We start from the raw sequence: 18,982 nt of genomic DNA on the forward strand, positions 1-18,982 counted from the left end.
GCTGGAGCTGCGGGGACTCGGGTGCCTACCTCCCCCTTCTTGGGACTGCCGCTAGCGCTCCATGCACAAACCGCTAATCACTGTTCTATACTCACCACATACAGTCACACACCACACATAGTCACACACCAGTCACACACCATAGTCACACACCAGTTACACACAATCGCACAGTAACACAGTTGAGCACACACCAGTCACACACACCAGTCACAATTGCGCGCACACCAGTCACAGACAATCGCGCACACACCAGTCGCACACAATTGCGCACACACCACAGTCACACACACTACATATAGTAACACACACCACCAGTCACACACCAGTCACACACACTACATAGTCACACACAACATAGTCACACACCCCACATAGTCACACACCACAGTCACACACACTACATATAGTAACACACACCACCAGTCACACACCACAGTCACACACCACATAGTCACACACACTACATATAGTCACACACAACATAGTCACACACCCCAGTCACACACCCCACAGTCACACACCACATACAGTCACACACACCAGTCACACACCACATACAGTCACACACACCAGTCACACACCACATACAGTCACACACACTACATACAGTCACACACCACATACAGTCACACACACTACATATAGTCACACACAACATACAGTCACACACACTACATATAGTCACACACACCACATGCTGTCACTAGTGGTTTATCATAAAGTTGTTTGTTTTTTATATATATATTGCACTGACAAAAGTAACAAAGAGCGGAAAATCCAGAGTGCGGCGCTGGGGCCCGAGGCCTGGTGTGACTTGAGAGTGCAGCAGCAGCACGGTGCTGAGAGGAGGTGGCGGCGGCCCGGGGTGGAGGCGGGCTCTCGTCTCTCCTCCTCCGCTGTATATCGGCCGCTCAGCCTCCGTCTCTCCGCCTCATTGTCAGGACATGGCACGGTGCTTGGCCTGCCGCTGTGGCCGGCTCTACGGTGCAGCCCCGGAGCACTGAGCCCCCCGGTGAGCACCGCGTACTGTTCCGGAGCATGGAGCCCTCCCTGTGCCGGGCTAGCGCCGACATCCTCCGCAAGAACCCGCAGCAGGACTTCGAGCTCATCCAGAGGGTCGGCAGCGGCACCTACGGGGACGTGTACAAGGTAGGAGCCCGGCACCGCCATCCTTGTGAGGAGACATCCTCTGAGGCACTACAACTCCCAGCGTCGCCTGACAGTTGCTGGGAGTTACGGTTGTAAAGGCCAGGTGCAGTGCAGTAATGGGGCCCCTCACTGGTCACTATGTTGGGGCCACATCTGACCCCGGCCATCAGTATTTTCCGTCGTTCTGTGACCTGAAGATTGCAATGGTGATAAGTGATGGTGATGGGGGTGTCGCATTGTCAGTGCGAAACCCCCAACCAAATGAAGGCAAGTATCACAATTTTTCTTTTTTTTCCCCCAGCATTTAAATAATTTTGTATTTTGATTGGATTTATCAAGATTTACTTTAGTTATTTTTTTTTTTATTTTAGAGGGAGGTGATTTAAACTAGTCAATGGCATTGCTGTCGGAGATTGAGAGCAGGAATTAAATAGTTAAAATGAAGCAATTGGGAGTTCCGCTGCAGATGTCGGTGTATTTGGCCCTGCGGCTCCGCAGCAGTTTTCCATGCGGTGTACAGTACCATGTAAACCTATGGAAAACCAAATCCGCAGTGCACATGCAGAAAATTCCGTGCTGAAACACTGCGGTTTATTTTCCGCAGCATGTCAATTCTTTGTGCAGATTCCGCAGTGGTTTACCCCTGTTCCATAATTGGAATCCGCAGGCGAAATCGCAGGTAAAACGCCCTGCAGATTTCTCAGAATCTGTGCCGAAAAATCCACAGTGGAATCCGCAATGTGTGCACATACCCTAACACAGCCGGCTTCTGCCCAGTACGGTGCGGGATCGGCTCCTGAGCCGGCTTCATTCTCTAATAACATGATGAAGATGTACAATGTGGGTCATTAAGGAGTTAATTGACCTGTCTGGCATGGCACGCTAAAGATCGCACTGTGCCACTGTGAGTGGTCTCGTGCTGCCGTTACACACTGAGCTGCGATGTATAGCGCAATTTTAGCTCATGTCCTATAGAACTGAGATGTTTGCACGGTCGCCAGATTGGAGACATCGCAATAGAATTTGACCACAAACATTTGTTGCAATCGTGGTGCGACGCTTAGGGAATTGTGAAGTGATGTTATTGACGCAGTCTCGCCACAAATCCAGCCGGACTGCTCCTCCCCACAGATGATCAGTCAGGAGGTCCCCATGTGATATTCCGTGGCCTGCCTAAGTTGGTGAATTGGGTCATCTTTTATTTAGTGTGTATGGGGGTCTTAATCCACCTGAAGAGGTGCTGCTGCAAGAAACCAGTACAATCCGTGTGGATATGTTGGGGTTAACGTGTGCCTGTTTTGGGTGCCATATAACTACCATTCTCTGGCAGGACGCCCTAAGGCTTCTTGCTGCACAGACGACTCCCTAATGATTAAGAAGGTATGTCCGAAACGCGTAGGTTGTAATGTGAAGATGGCTTTGGGAACACTAAAGCGACCAATGTTACTGATCCAGGTGGAGCGCTACTTTTCCTTGGATTTATTTGGCATCCACATCTCATCAGGAACTAGTGTGGTGAGCTGGCGATTTAGCCATTACAATGCCCAGTGGTATCGTCCCAGAGGCGCTGCACACCCTATGTTAGTGTCTCTTCCAGGTGAGTTGGAATGCCCAGGCCTCAGACACATGCACATTCCCAACAACCAAAGAGTTAAAAACTTGTTTGACGTGTCTGGGAGAAATTCTGTACACCGTGCACTTACTTACTGCATAACCTGACCAGTGAAGGTAGAAGATGCCATCTCTTAACATGGGAAGTAGTGAAAGGCCTACAACTCCAATGGCGCCCCTGTATATAATATCTTGGGTAGCTAGCATGTTATTTCAAAAGCGGTGATGAGCGTCAAATACAACTTCTCTCCATGTGAACCGTATTCCCGGGGATGAGTGTCATTGGACTCCATAGGTGTCTGTAGCTTCTCCTGTCCAGCGTATAACCTCATGGTTTGTTATAAACGTTGCTGGTTTTCTTGGTGCAAATTGATATGCAGGACCTTGTAATTCGGTCATGACGGTAATCTGCGGCCGCTGGATGGGGCCCTGAGAACCGTCTGTTCTGGAATCCGCAGCTCTTTGACTAATCAAGAGACATCGGTCCTGTAAGACCACCTTCAGTATTTGGTCAGTATTTTGCATCAGTATCTGTAAGCCAAAACCAGGAGTGGAACAAATAGAGGAAAAGTATAATAGAAACATATGCACCACGTCTGCATTTATCACCCACTCCTGGTTTTGGCTTACAGATACTGATGTAAAATACTTACAGTATGAACCAGGCCCAAGAAGTGGTCTGCTGTCAGAAATGATTGAGCTTTGCAGGTCCTGGGAATCGCTTCACACCAACCATAACTGCATCATGATGTTATAATGCCGGTATGGAAAATGCGCCTGTTACGTTCGAGCCAATGTGTATGAGCGATGTCCTTCGCTTCCTCCAAGAACCTAGTACGGTAGTTTGCCTCCTGAAGCCATGTAAGGTCATTGGTTTGTGCAAGTTTAGAGTTGACTGGTTGCATTCTAGATGATCTCAACCTTTAAAGGGAATGGTCAAGGCTTTAAGAAGTTAGAAGTAGCAGCAGGAAATGTAAAAATAAAATCTAATATTACTCACCTGTTATCCTCTTCTCATTTTCCATGCTTCAATGTCCCTGTGGTGACAAGGATGGATGGCACCATAACCAATGGTTGTCTTGAACGGTGATGCTAGCATATATGGGATGATTGGCTGCAGTGGTCACGTGTGATCGGTGTGTCATTGCTGCAGGAAAATAAAGTATGCTTTGGAGGGACCACTGGAGCATTGGTGGTGAAGTAGTAGGGATTTCATGGGTACGTCTACCCACCCTTCCGATGCACATGTTCACACGTGTGCTCTGTATGGGGGACATTAAAGTAAGCCAAAAGGATAAGGCATTAAAATTCAGCCTGTTGGGGGACCCCCAAACAGGTTACGGTATATGGCTGACCGCAACCACTGCAATCACTGGGTCTGGCCGACTTTAATTTAATATGTATGGGAGACTTCAAACTCCCAAAAACCCCTTTAAGCGTACAGCAAGCTTCACTCGTAGGTTTTGTGAGTCTCCCAGCCCCCCCCCCCCCTTTTTTGCTTCTGTAGCCCCCAACCCCAGTGATGTTCAGCTGCAAATCTACAAGTCCTTGCGTGCTGAATAGTTAAAGGCTGCCTGGACTTGCTGGGAGTTGTAGTTTTGCATATGCTGTACCACAGGATAGATTCTACAATACTTCATACCATGTTCATATAAGATCCTTTGTGTAAAGGAATATTTACAACTTCACAGGATATGCCAGAAATGTCTGCAGGTCCAACTTTTGGAACGTGGACCTGTGTGAAGAATGGGATTCCCCCCGACTCTCATGGTGAGAGGGCTGCTGCTTCCAGGTAGTGGATGGAAAAGTGGCCAAACGTTTCATTGCTAAGGGAGGTACATGTTCTCCCATATCTCTGAATGGAGAGAGGTGTTCGCTTCTCCATACCTTCTCTGCTTGGAGGCTGCAGCAAGTCAGGAGACCCTCCTTCTGCACGTCTCTGCTGGGAATACCCCTTTACAGCCCTTGTGGGTCTGTCTATAAGGCCAGTTTCTTACTTGGAATTTCACTGTTCTTTTTCTGCCCTTTTTTGTATTGTAGTGGAAAAACTGCAGCATCCAGATGTTCGACACATGGAAGGGTTTTATAGACACGAGGCACCCCCTTTAATAATAATAATGGCCGTGATTCAGGTTTTCTAGTGTAAAATTGCTTGAAATGGCAACACATTTTTGTGAAACTCATAGTTGCTTAAAAATGTAGCAACTTTTGCCGATTTCACACCAGTCCCGTTCAACGCCGAAAAGTAGGTGGAGCTTGGCCTGAAAGGGTGCCAAAAAAGTGATGTAAATCATAACAAATGTTGTCCAGTCGCCAACGGGAGCTGGAATATATGGTCGAACCCCTCTTATTCCAGAGCACCCTTCATCATAACTTGCATTTCTTGGAGAATCGGGGCCTTTTGTGTTTTTCTTGCTATTTCAAAGATCTCTGATACATTGTTTCAAGCGATCAAGATGGGAAAGAGGTTGGTGCTGCTGTGCCGAGTTTAGAGGATTGCTAGCTGTGAAACACCTCTGGCTGGAAACTGAATTCTTCCATTCATTGACATCAAATCGTTCTTGAATTTGGTAAAAGTTGAAGGGTTTGTCCACTTTCAGGAAAAATTGAGACCAATGCTTTAAAATGGCAAAGAAGAGCTTCCTCTCCGCTGATCTTGACTTAAAGGGCTGCAGTGATGACGTCCGGACTGCAACAGGTGACTGCTGAAGGAAATCTCTGGGCTCAGTGGTGGAGCCGAGGTAGATGGTACAGGAGCGCTCTGATTGGCTGCAGCAGTCACATGTTGTAGAGGAGACATCACAGCAGCAGCCATGTAAATTGTGGAGAAAGTGGTGCTGAAGATTAAGGCTACTTTCACACTAGCGTCGGGAACAACCCGTCGCTGTGCGTCGGGCCGAGGTTCCCGACGCTAGCGTGGTCTCCGCCGCACAACGGGGGCAGCGGATGCATTTTTCCAGCGCATCCGCTGCCCCATTGTGAGGTGCGGGGAAGTGCGGGGAGGTGGGGGCGGAGTTCCGGCCGCACATGCGCGGTCGGAAAAAGCGGACCGTCGGGAGCAAAAAACGTTACATGTAACGTTTTTTTCTCCCGACGGTCCGCTACCACACGCCCAAGCGTCGCAAAACAGACGCGACGTTTGGCAATGCGTCGCAAATGCGTCGCTAATGTTAGTCTATGACGAAAAAACGTATCCAGCAAGAACTTTTGCTGGATGCGTATTTTCGGCAAAACGACGCATTTGCGACGTATTGCAGTTAACGCTAGTGTGAAAGTAGCCTAAGCTTCAACAGGTAATTGGTGCCTATTGTGCTTGTATGCTTTTGTTGTATTTTTTGTTTTAAAGCATTAATAGGCTTTGCTTCAATTTTCTTTAAAATGGACAATTCCTTTAAATCCGTGTTATGTAGCTGACAAAGACTCAGCTGAAGCAAAGGGTCAGTATTCTGTCTGTGTGTGCATTCACTGACTACAAACTGTGGTATTGAAAAGTCTGTGCATATATCAGAAGAGGAAAGAAGCCCACCCGTTAAGTTTTCAGTGAAAAAAGTTCACACAAAGAATGAGAAGATGTTATGTTTTTTTTTTCTCTCTGGATTTGTACTAACCCTGGTCCTTTAGCGGACATCAGGATGAGCTTTTAGGATACGCGTTTGCCATTTTGTAAAATTTGTGAAAGGGGTTATCTGCTTTAAAATGCAGAATAGGTGATAAGTTGCTGATTGGTGGGTTTGTGACCGCTGGGACTGGTACCGATTGGCTGATTGGGGGACCTGTACGCCATTCACTCCTCATTGCTGCTGAGGTCTGCAATCTGCTTTTTCCAGCAGCACCATGGAGAATGAATGGAGCAGCAGTTGGGTGTCTGACCTGCTGCGCCATCTTTTTAAAGGGTTGGAAACCGATCAACCCGATATCTATCCTGTGGAGAGGTGATAACTTGTCTTAAGCGGTCAACCCTTTAAAGAATCTGAAAAAAGGGTGAAAACTGCAGTTTGTCAGAATCCATTGTAATTCAGAAAGGAAGTTTTTTTTTGTGTGTGTTTTTTCCCCTCTTCCACACCAAATAATTTCTTAAAGAATCACAGTTCCTGCTGACTTCCTCTCCAGTGCAGCACAGCCGGTGGAGGATTCCTGCTATGTGCAATGCCGAGTACAGTGGAGGGGATGTTATAGGAAGCTGATCTGAAAGGAACACGTTTCGTACTAAATGCAAAAAAGTATTCACTTATCGAATACAGACAATATCCAGCCATTCTTAAAGGGGTTGTCCAGTGAAGGAGAGTTATTTCTAAATAGGCTCAGACTGGTGTACAAAAATGCGTAACACTCTTGTTCTGAAGTTGTGGATGAGATTTTATGATATCTCGCCCACAAGCTTGCGAGAAAATCCTGACTTATCTCCCATGAGTGTCAATGGATTGGACATATTTAAATCTAACTTTTTTTTTCACTTCTGCCATTGCCATTGGGGAGCGCTATGATACCCCTAAACATACCCAAGTGGTTCAGTCAACTTTCACCTGGTGTGCACGGCCACCTCCATTGCTAGGTCAGTCCTGCGTCTGTGCGTTTCTGCTTTGTGTCTGCTCTGCTCCATGAGAGGAAGGTTCACCGGCCAATAAACAAATACTTTCCGGCAGCGAGTACCTTCTTCTAAAATGAAAATGCAGAAAGCAGATGTGAAGAAGCCTTGGAAAAGTGCACAGCGACTGACAAGTTTCTTGGCACCTCGATCCCACTTATTATTTTTGGCGTTGTCAAACAAGTTTGGTTTGATAATTACACAGGGGAAAAGGAGCCGTGCCCAACCGCCCTCCCTTTAACCCATTCACATTTCAGATCCATCCACGAGTGCCCCTCTGCCAGGGATACCACAGCTGGCTTCTGTCAGGAGGGGTTTTTTAAATTGAAGGTGAATCCTTATTTTTCCAGGCTTTGAATATGTTGTACCACATTCCTGCAGAGAAACGAACTGGTTGGGGGTGAAATGATCTTGGGTGGAAACCTTTCCTGTAGCCGAGGTAATTTCACCCCAGAGGCAGATGCTTGTACCGACATAAGGTGCTTGGTGTTATACAGAGGGCTGAATACAGATGGTCATGTGAAGTATCGCCCAGATAGTGTTTGCACCGATCAACAGTGCGCCTGGTGTTGTCATACTTGGCAAAGTTCAATCCATTCGCCTCTCCACGGTGCATGCCTTCATCTTATTTTTTCCCCCCAACAGGATCCACGTGGCATAGCCTCAAATGGGTTGTGTCTGTGACTGCTGCAGATCCGTGTCCACTCCGTTGTGGACCAGGACCGCACACTAGTCATCTGTATAAGCCTTAAGTTGATGTTCCAATCACAGCAAGGTAACTGCTAGGTCAGTGAGACTCTGACTACTAAATCCCAGCAATTACCAGAATGGGGGCTTCTGGTGCTTGTCTGCATGGAGTGGTGGTTGTGCGTTGCTGTTTCATCCTTTCACTATGGAATGTATGGAGATATCCAGATATATCACTGTTTTCTGCAGCCCCATGCAAAATGACTAGAGTTAACATGCTTGACTGCTGCGCAACTTAAACATGGAGCAAAAGTCCCCTATTTTTGCAATCAGTGGGAGTCTTGGCAGTCTTAGATTTTTATCAGTCTAGCAGTTATCACTTATTTTGTGCACATGTGGTTGTGTTATTGCTGGAATACCTTGTCTGGGACCTAAAGTTGAATGACCTATTCATAGACCATCACTTTAAAGAAACACTCCTCCCATCAAATGTATTAGCCTCTTAATATATTAGTCATCATAGTATATAGCACTGTATAATTACAATTGCTCATTTTGTCTTTCTACCCAGTTAATTCTTCTTTTACATTAGACCTATGACATCACATGATTTAAAACAGATGAGCTGAATCCTTCTAAGCTCTATGTAGAAACAGGAGGTATGGTAAATGTTTCCTGTACGAGTCTCCAATCATTGCAAACGCCCCTTGCAGGGGGAAGGAGCGGAGCAGCTGGATCAAGAGTTGGAGAGGAATTATAAACACAGGGACAAGAGACTTCCTTTTTCTACAAAGAGCAGAGAAAAGATAACTGGATAGAAAGGCAAAATGAGTACCGTAATTGTAAGTGCACAGTGCTGTATAATATGGTGACTGTAATCTATTAAAGGGAACCTGTCACCTCCCCAGGCGTTTGTAACTAAAAGAGCCACCTTGTGCAGCACTAATGCTGCATTCTGACAAGGTGGCTCTTTTAGTTCCTGTTCCTGGTACTGCTGAAATAATCGCTTTTGAAATTTGTCCCTCATGCCTTGAAATAGTCTTGGGGGCAGGTCTTTCCCCCCTAACACAGACTCCTCACAGCCGTCACTCATGGCCTCTGCGCGCCCGGCGGCGCCTCCTTTTCCTTCATTAGCTTTCCCGGCGCCTGTGTAGATATTTTTTTTTTCGGTCATGCGCCGTTGCGCTGCCTTTCGAACTTAAAGCGCAGGCGCCGGGGACGCTAATGAAGGAAGAGGAGGCGGCGCGCAGAGGCCATGAGTGATGGCTGTGGTGCATCTGTATTAGGGGGGGAAAGACCTGCCCCCCGTGGTGATTTCAAGGTATGAGAGTCAAATTTCAAAAGCGATTATTTCAGCAGTGCTAGGAACAAGAAGTAAAAGAGCCACCTTGTCAGAATGCAGCATTAGTGCTGCACAAGGTGGTTCTTTTAGTTACAGACGCCTGGGGGGGGGGGGTGACAGGTTCCCTTTAAGAGTATAATACATTTTGATAGGAGGAGTGCTGCTTTATTGGGAGATAAATTGTAGAACTCTATAGCTGCTGCTGAGAGGTGTACAAGCTGCTGTTTTCACCCCGTCCATCTCATAAGGTACCCATATACATAAGACAAAAATGGGCCCGTGAACAATCAGTCATCAGTCGAACAAATGGGTCATTCATCTGCAGGAATATATATATATATATATATATATATATATATATATATATATATATATATATATATATATATATATACAGTTAAGTCCATATATATTTGGACAGAGACAACATTTTTCTCATTTTGGTTATAGACATTACCACAATCAATTTTAAACAAAACAATTCAGATGCAGTTGAAGTTCAGATTTTCAGCTTTCATTTGAGGGTATCCACATTAAAATTGGATGAAGGGTTTAGGAGTTTCAGATCCTTAACATGTACCACCCTGTTTTTAAAGGGACCAAAAGTAATTGGACAATTGACTCCAAGGGTATTTCATGGACAGGTGTGGGCAATCCCTTCGTTATGTCATTCTCAATTAAAGGGAATCTGTCAAAACCCCCCCCCCCAGTCGTTTCAAACTAAAAGAGCCACCTTGTGCAGCAGTAATGCTGCATTCTGACAAGGTGGCTCTTTTAGTTCTGGGTGCTGTCATTTGAGAAATAATCAGTTTTATAATTTGTCTGAAATACCTGCTCCTCAGTCAAGTGGGCCGGCGTTTCCCCCCCCCCTGCTTCAGACAGCACACAGCTGTCACTCACATCTTCTTGGCACCGGGCGCCGCCGACTCCTCACCGCTGTTTTCAAAGGTAGCCGGCGCCTGCACTCTTTTCCCCTGCCTGGTGCAGGCGCAGTGAGCGCTGCCCGTCTTTCCTCATATGCAGCCCAGCTGACTGTGCCTGCGCGGCCGCCCTTCCTGTGATTCCCAGCCCCGCAGTGACTTATGATTTATTCACATTTCCGGGCTGGGATTCACAGGCAGGGCGGCCGCGCAGTCAGCTGGGCTGCATATGAGGACAGACCCTATGACAGACCATATGAGAAAGGCCCTCAAACAAACAGCAACTGAAAACCACCGCAGTGAAGGCCTGGCAGAGCATCAAAAAGGAGGAAACACCGCGTCTGGTGATGTCCATGAGTTCAAGACTTCAGGCAGTCATTGCCAACAAAGGGTTTTCAACCAAGTACTAAAAATGAACATTTTACTTAAAATTATTGAATCTGTCCAATTACTTTTGGTCCCTTTAAACAGGGTGGCACATATTAAGGAGCTGAAACTCCTAAACCCTTCATCCAATTTTAATGTGGATACCCTCAAATGAAAGCTGAAAGTCTGAACTTCAACTGCATCTGAATTGTTTTGTTTAAAATTAATTGTGGTAATATAACCAAAATTAGAAAAATGTTGCCTCTGTCCAAATATATATGGGCTTAACTGTATATCAGGCCGCATCGTGTTGGGTTTCTTTTTCGACCAATAATGCAGCCAGTGTTTATCACCGTCGAAAAAAAGATGCAACCTGTCCAATTGTTTTGAATGATGATGATGATCGTTCTTGTTCTTTTTGCCTGAATCGCTACTGACAATCCAGGGCTGAAACTACTGATATTTGTTTGCTCTGGTTTAAACCGAGCATTTTTTTTTTTTTTTATTAGTGATGTGGCCTGTATGAAATATATTGTGACCAGACATCTAATATAGGGGTGCTATGGTGTGCACAACACTACCAAAGCCCACAGAAATAATAAAAAAAGATACAATTGTGGAAACTTAATTTATATTCTGTACAGAAGATCTGCACAGTAGTGTTTATTGGGTGCCAAAGATTTTTGCAATCTTTCTTTTTGGCAAGGCATCATTTCTTCTGCGCAGATTGTTTGTGTTCCGGTGACCTACTTGGCTGTCCACCAGTAGGTGAAGTTTTCTGGCAAGGGTTAAGTTTTCTTTGTTTTTAACAGCTTTAGCAGTATTTTTGACTTTGAAAGTTCTTATTCCTGGTCCACTAAGATTTCTCTGACAAAGGGATGAGTTCCTAAACAGAGGACTCTGATCGGAGAGCAGTTATGAAGAGGAGGACCTGTCAACAGTGTGCGTGTGGATGGGCAGCGTGTAATACTTAGATTCCCCAGTGGTGGCACTGCAGGAGAATTGAACATGTAACCAATGATTAGCAGCAGCGGAAGGCTGTAATCTCCAGGCATTGGGGACTCTGTCAGCCATTGGTGGCAGATCCCATTTAAAAAAAAAAAAAAAAAGTCAAGTCATCCTCTACTGCCAACTCATTGATTCATTATAAGGCTATGTGCACACGTTCAGGTTTTTTCAAGTTTTTTTCGCTATAAAAACTCAGAATGCATAATGTATGCGTTTTTAATATCATTTAGAATGCATTCTGCATGTTTTGTGCACATGGTGCGTTTTTTTCCGCGAAAAAAACGCATCGCGGAAAAAAAAAAGCAGCATGTTCATTAATTTTGCGGATTTCCCGCGATTTTATGCATTTGGAAAAAAACACACAAACGCGTCAAAAACGCGGTAAAATCACTGTAAAAACACTGTAAAATCGCGGTAAAAACGCATGCGGATTTCTGGCAGAAATGTCCGGTTTTTGTCAGGAAAATTTCTGCCAGAAATCCTGACGTGTGCACATTGCCTAAGGGTATGTGCACACGTCAGGATTTCTTGCAGAAAATTCCTGAAGAAAACCAGACATTTTCTGCAAGAAATCCGCATGCGTTTTTGTGCGTTTTCGCGTTTTTTCCCCAATGCATTAAATAGCGGGAAAAATGCGAAAAATCTGCAAAATTAATAAACTTTTTTTTTTTTTGCCGCGATGCCTTTTATTCGTGGAATTAATGCATCATGTGCACAAAAATTGCGGAATGCATTCTAATTGAAGTTATGCATATGCGTTTTTTATGAGTTTTTATAGCCAAAAAAACGCAACGTGTGCACACAGCATAAAGGAGAAGCAACTTTTTATCAAAATATTTGCTAAATGTTCTGTTAAAAAATACAGGGCTGTGGAGTCGGTAAGCCACAGTTGCCACTCCGACTCCTGGATTTTATCAGGTTCCGACTCCGACTCCTTCATAAATGGCCAATTCGTAACAATAAATTTACTGTTGTAAAATATTAACATCGTGCTTATTCAGTTTCTCACCATCATATAAGTAATCAGACCACTTAGAGCAAAAACTATATTAGAATACAATTAGAATATAGCAAATAACTTTCATAAACTTTTCTAAAATCTTGTAAGTAAATATGCAATAAACACTGTTATGCAGTTAATAAGAAGAAATCTATAAATATGTTCTCAAAAAAAGTATTGCCTCTGTCAGATCCTCCTTCATGGATGCCCTCAAATCTGATCTAATTATTTTGAGAGCAGAGAACAACCTCTCTACACTAACTTGGGTTGGTGGCAAAGCAGTAACCACTCGGGCAACATCTCTGACACTGTCAGGATACAGAGGAATCGCTTGTTGCACTGTTATTTTTGATGAACGGTCAAATTTCTTAATTTCTTTTAGTGCACATGAAAAATTCTGCTGAAATGTACGGGTTGTGTTCTTTGATGGGGATGATTCTTCTATGCGGGAACGCTTTGCTCAGTCCTTGTGATCCAAATATTTTTCGAAATTAAATTCTTCATCAGTTGATGAGGGTGAAGATGTGGCAGGACGGTCAAATTCTTGTTGTTCCTCCTGACTGTTCTGCAACCCTTTCATCCTTACTGCTATTTCAAACAGAGCTTCTTTTCCTTTAGTTAGCTGTTGATCGTCTAGTAAAATCTGATGCATTGGGTCTACATAAACAGCTGCCAAAATAATGTTATTTTGTAATAGTAGCTCCTCTCTCCGTTTCATTGATGTAGCAATGCCACTTGCAATTAACCCTCCTCTTTGGGACAGGCGAAACATCAGGTTCTTCCACTCCTTTAAGAAAATACCTGGAGTTAAGTCCTCTGCTTGTAATTTTTTAGTCACTGTAAATGGGTGCTCTAGCAATTTTTCCAGCTCAGTCACCTGATTCCTCTGACTTTCACTTAGTGTCAGTTGAGGGTTAGCCATGTCTACAAGAAAGGTTTTCAGTTCAACCAAGCGCTGAATCATTAAGTAAGTACTGCCCCATCTTGTGGCTTGATCAATAATTGTCCCTTTTCCAGCACGTCTCTTCAAAACTGAGTCAATTTTAGGGGTTCTGACAACAGTAGCCAATTTTCTCACCTTGCCAATCAGTGCAGCAGCATGTCCTTCTTGCAGACTGTCTCTTATAGCCAGCTGTAGCGTATGCACAACACATGTGATGAATGAAAGAACGTATTGACACAGTTTCAACAAGATCATCTAAACTATCAATGTTGCTGTTCATCTGAAGCAACTTCAGTTTGCTCCTCAGTTACAATACTGTGTTCCTCTATTTCAAACATTTCTGTGTCTGTGGACCCAGAATGTTCTTCTAGCTGCTGGTCACCATCATTACTCTCATTCATTAGCTTAATAGTACTTATCATATTTGAAGCATTGTCAGTTACGACAGAAAGAACTTGCTCTTTTTTAAGTTCATAGTCTTGCAGAACCTTTCCCACCAAGACCTGGAGAAACTCACTGGTGTGATGAGCTTTGGTGTCTTTTACTGCCAATGTCATGGTAACTATTTCATTTTTGTCACAAACAAATCGGACATTGATGGCAAAATAGTTCACTCTGTGACGTGTGTAGGCATCCATTTTAAGAAACGGCGTCCCTTGAGAGTTTTTTTAAGTTCTTCCTTTTGTTTAAAAACTTCTTTGATTACTAATTTTCTAATACTCTCTCTCTCCAGAGAAGCACCAAGCTTGCGGGCCATTTCCCCATTCAGACACATAAAAGCTGGTCGTGAAAATAATGAAATAGGCACACTATCCTTTACAACAAGCTCTATGATCTGTTTTTTAAATGTATCTACTGTCATTGTCACAGTAACTTTGTCACTGACAAAATATCTTGCAACTGATGGCTGCAAAGTTCTCTGCTCCTTTGTTTGGCTGGAAGAGCTGTGCACTGGTTCATTGGTTTGGATGCAGTTTTTCTCATCCACTGCTTTCAGTACTTCTGGATGAAAGCGCTGTAAATGTCTCTTTAGATTAGAAGCTCTGGTAGGAGCATTTTTATCTTTGCCTGAATATGCACTGATCTTAGCTTCACAGCATTTGTTTTCGTCTGGATCATTTGTCATACACTGACAGACATAATGTTTTCTATCTTGAGTGATGGTGAAATGTTCAAATACAGCTGATTTAATGTGACGCTTCTTTGACATGCTCAGGTTTTTAATTCTGCATTCACAATCCAAATGACAATTGTTTTTCCTAAAAACAATTGTACAAAATTATTGCCAGGTCGTACAACTGATATAGTGGTCAGTAATACTGTTATTCCTCATGTACTCAAAGTTAAAGGGCCACTGTCACCCACCTCCAGCCGTTAAAAGAGCCACCTTGTGCAGCAGTAATGCTGCATTCTAACAAGGTGGCTCTTTTAGTTTTTGGATCAAGTATTCCCAAAATAAAGCGTTTTGAAACTTATCCAAAATACCTGTCTTTAGCCAGGAAAGCGGGTCCTCACTCCCCAGCTTGAACCGCTACTCTGCCGTCACTCAAATCTTCAGGGGCTTTCGGCGCCGCCCCCTCTGCGCTTTTTTCGCTTCAAAACCGGCGCCTGCGCTGTGTTTAAGCTCTGGCCGTCTGACGTCCCAGCCAGGCTTGCAGACTGCGCCTGTGCGGGCATTGCGGCCACCCACCTTGGGAATCCCAGCCCCGCAGTGTGTTATGCATTATGCACAGTGCGGGGCTAGGATTCCTGGGCATGCGCACTGCATGTGTCAGCTTGTCACCCAGGTCCCCCGCCTTACAGCGTCTGTATACTGTACTGTATACTGTACTGTATACTGTATGAGGAGGCACGATCAGCTGAATACAGTATACAGACGCTGTAAGGCGGGGGACCTGGGTGACAGGCTGACACACGCAGTGCGCATGCCCAGGAATCCTAGCCCCGCACTGTGCATAATGCATAACACACTGGGGGGCTGGGATTCCCAAGGTGGGTGGCCGCAATGCCCGCACAGGCGCAGTCTGCAAGCCTGGCTGGGACGTCACACGGCCAGAGCTTAAACACAGCGCAGGTGCCGGTTTTGAAGCGAAAAAAGCGCGGAGGGGGCGGCGCCAAAAGCCCCTGAAGATTTGAGTGACTGCAGAGTAGCGGTTCAAGCTGGGGAGTGAGGACCCGCCTCCCTGGCTAAAGACAAGTATTTTGGATAAGTTTCAAAATGCTTTATTTTGGGAATACTTGAACCAAAAACTAAAAGAGCCACCTTGTTAGAATGCAGCATTACTGCTGCACAAGGTGGCTCTTTTAGTTTATAACGGCTGGAGGGGGTGACAGTGGCCCTTTAACTGATGCAAAGTTTGTTGAAAGGATAATACTTCTTACAGTCTTCCTCTTCTGAGTAGCAGCTGTGAGATGCTTGGAAGAAGCACACCTAGTAAACATCTAGTCTAGAGGAGGAGCTTTACTACTAAGAATTTGCAACACATTTTCGCTTTCAGTTTCATACATTGTAAGTAGGGGGGTTGGGGCAGCATGAGGTTAACCAAGTATAAGATTAGATAAGGGCACTGGAGAACAGTGAGGCCATGTGCACACGTTCAGTATTTTTCGCGTTTTTTTCGCGTTTTTTTCGCTATAAAAACGTGATAAAAACGCGAAAAAAACGCTTGCATATGCCTCCTATTATTTTAAGTGTATTCCGCATTTTTTGTGCAAATGTAGCCTTTTTTTCCGCGAAAAAATCGCATCGCGGAAAAAAAAGCAACATGTTCATTAAAATGCGGAATTGCAGGGGATTCCGCACACCTAGGGGTCCATTGATCTGCTTACTTCCCGCACGGGGCTGTGCACACCATGTGGGAAGTAAGCAGATTATGTGCGGTTGGTACCCAGGGTGGAGGAGAGGAGACTCTCCTCCACGCACTGGGCACCATATAAGTGGTCAAAAAATAAGAATTAAAATAAAAAACAGTCCTATACTCACCCTCGATGTCTTCCCGCCTCCACTGCACGCTGCCGTTCGGTTCCTGTAGCTGGTGTGCGGCGAAAGACCTAGCCGATGACGTCACTGTCCTGTGATTGGTCGTGAGCGGTCATGTGACCGTGACGTCACGGAAGGTCCTGCGCGCACACACCAGCTATAGGAAGACGAACGGACGCCGCTGATGAGATGTCTGGGTGAGTATAACCATTTTTTTTATTTTTTTTATTATTTTTAAACATTCTGTCTTTTACTATAGATGCTGCATAAGCTGCATCTATAGTAAAAAGTTGGTCACACTTGTCAAACAGTATGTTTGACAAGTGTGACCAACTTGTCAGTCAGTTTTCCAAGCGATGCTACAGATCGCTTGGAAAACTTTAGCATTCTGCAAGCTAATTACGCTTGCAGAATGCTAAAAAAAGCGAAAAAAACGCAAAAAAAAATATGCAGATTTCTTGCAGAAAATTTCCGGTTTTCTTCAGGAAATTTCTGCAAGAAATCCGCAACGTGTGCACATACCCTCACACACAAGAAGTAAAGGTACCTTCACACGAAACGACTTTGTAACGATATCGCTAGCGATCCGTGACGTTGCAGCGTCCTCGCTAGCGATATCGTTTAGTTTGACACGCAGCAGCGATCAGGATCCTGCTGTGATGTCGCTGGTCGCTGAATAAAGTTCAGAACTTTATTTGGTCATCCGATCGCCGTGTATCGTTGTGTTTGACAGCAAAAGCAACGATACCAGCGATATTTTACACTGGTAACCAGGGTAAACATCGGGTTACTAAGCGCAGGGCCGCGCTTAGTAACCCGATGTTTACCCTGGTTACCAGTGTAAAATGTAAAAAAAACAAACAGTACATACTTACATTCGCATCCCCCGCCGTCTGCTTCCCACACTGACTGAGCGCCGCAAAGTGAAAGTGAAAGCACAGCACAGCGGTGACGTCACCGCTGTGCTGTTAGGGCCGGGTCAGTCAGTGCAGGAAGCGGACGCCGGGGGACACGAATGTAAGTATGTACTGTTTGTTTTTTTTACATTTTACGCTGGTAACCAGGGTAAACATCGGGTTACTAAGCGCGGCCCTGCGCTTAGTAACCCGATGTTTACCCTGGTTACCCGGGGACCTCGGCATCGTTGGTCGTTGGAGAGCGGTCTGTGTGACAGCTCTCCAGCGATCAAACAGCGACGCTGCAGCGATCGGCATCGTTGTCGCTATCGCTGCAGCGTCGTTTCGTGTGAAGGTACCTTTAGAAATGTCTCTATCTCCAGCAGAACTGCTTATCACTGTTGTTTATAGTTTGATAAAACATATATTTGAGTAACATTTATAAAATTCATATGAAAGTTCAATTATGAAATATTAATACATTTTTTTTAAAGCTGGAGTCTGAGTCGGTACATTTCTACCGACTCCGACTCCAACCAAAACTGACTCCGACTCCTTAGCCCTGAAAAAATATATATCATTCAGCTATAGCAAAAAATTGTGACGTGAATATGATTTGCATTGATTATTTTATGACAATGGTGCCTGTTTTGGATGTATTAGGCAGCGAATAAACAGTCAGATCATGAAGTTAATTTGTTGGAAGCGGGAACAGTGGGCAAGTGGAAAGATCTTTGACAAGGGCCCAATTGCGACCGCTAGACAACTGAGAATCTGCAAAGCAGCTCAAGTCCTGGCGCAGCATCTGTGGTGTGTGACACCCCCCCCCAACCTCCCCCTTCCCCGTCCTGGCGCCGGCATGTCCACACTGCTCCACTACCCACCCGGTCCTTCCGCCGGTGTGTGCCCTGTCCTGTGGCAGCGTGTGATTTCTTTGGTTTGTGCCGTGCACTTGATCATTGTTTTATATCGGCTTCTTTTCTGTGCATTTGGCAAGTTGGATGACTAGCAGATTGTTAATATTTAACAAGCAAATGTGTAGTCTCATATTCCCACTTGTGCTTTAAGGCTATGTGCACACGTCAGGATTTCTGGCAGAAATTTTCCTGCCAGAAATCCGCATGCGTTTTTGACGCGTTTTTTTGTACGTTTTTTGTGCGTTTTTTTCCAAATGCATAGAATTGCGGGAAAAACGTGGAAAATCCGCAAAATTAATGAACATGCTGCTTTTTTTACCGCGATGCGTTTTTTCGCGGAAAAAAATGCACCATGTGCGCAAAACATGCAGAATGCATTCTAAATGATAGGATGCATAATGTATGCGTTTTTAATGAGTTTTTATAGCGTTTTTATCGCGAAAAAACGTGAAAAAACCTGAACGTGTGCACATAGCCTAAAACAAGTCCTTCTATGGAAGTCTGTTCCTGTACGTGTTTATCATCTATCTACTAAAATGGATTGCGTTTTTTTTTAACTAAATATTAGGTTTTAC

The 18,982-nt window shown here is 44.7% G+C and overlaps 1 protein-coding gene across 1 annotated transcript in view; it reads left to right on the forward strand.

The window, feature by feature from the left end:
• The first annotated feature begins 852 nt into the window (after positions 1–852).
• The window catches only part of MAP4K5 (mitogen-activated protein kinase kinase kinase kinase 5), a 111,286-nt gene continuing 93,156 nt past the window's right edge, over positions 853–18,982 (forward strand). Inside the window, exon 1 of the mRNA XM_077267322.1 lies at positions 853–1,152. Within this exon, the coding sequence (XP_077123437.1) occupies positions 1,042–1,152 (111 nt within the window). The 5' untranslated portion in view covers positions 853–1,041. The remainder of the gene's footprint in view (positions 1,153–18,982) is intronic.

Source organism: Ranitomeya variabilis, chromosome 1, assembly GCF_051348905.1.
Source record: "Ranitomeya variabilis isolate aRanVar5 chromosome 1, aRanVar5.hap1, whole genome shotgun sequence".
Taxonomy (NCBI): domain Eukaryota; kingdom Metazoa; phylum Chordata; class Amphibia; order Anura; family Dendrobatidae; genus Ranitomeya; species Ranitomeya variabilis.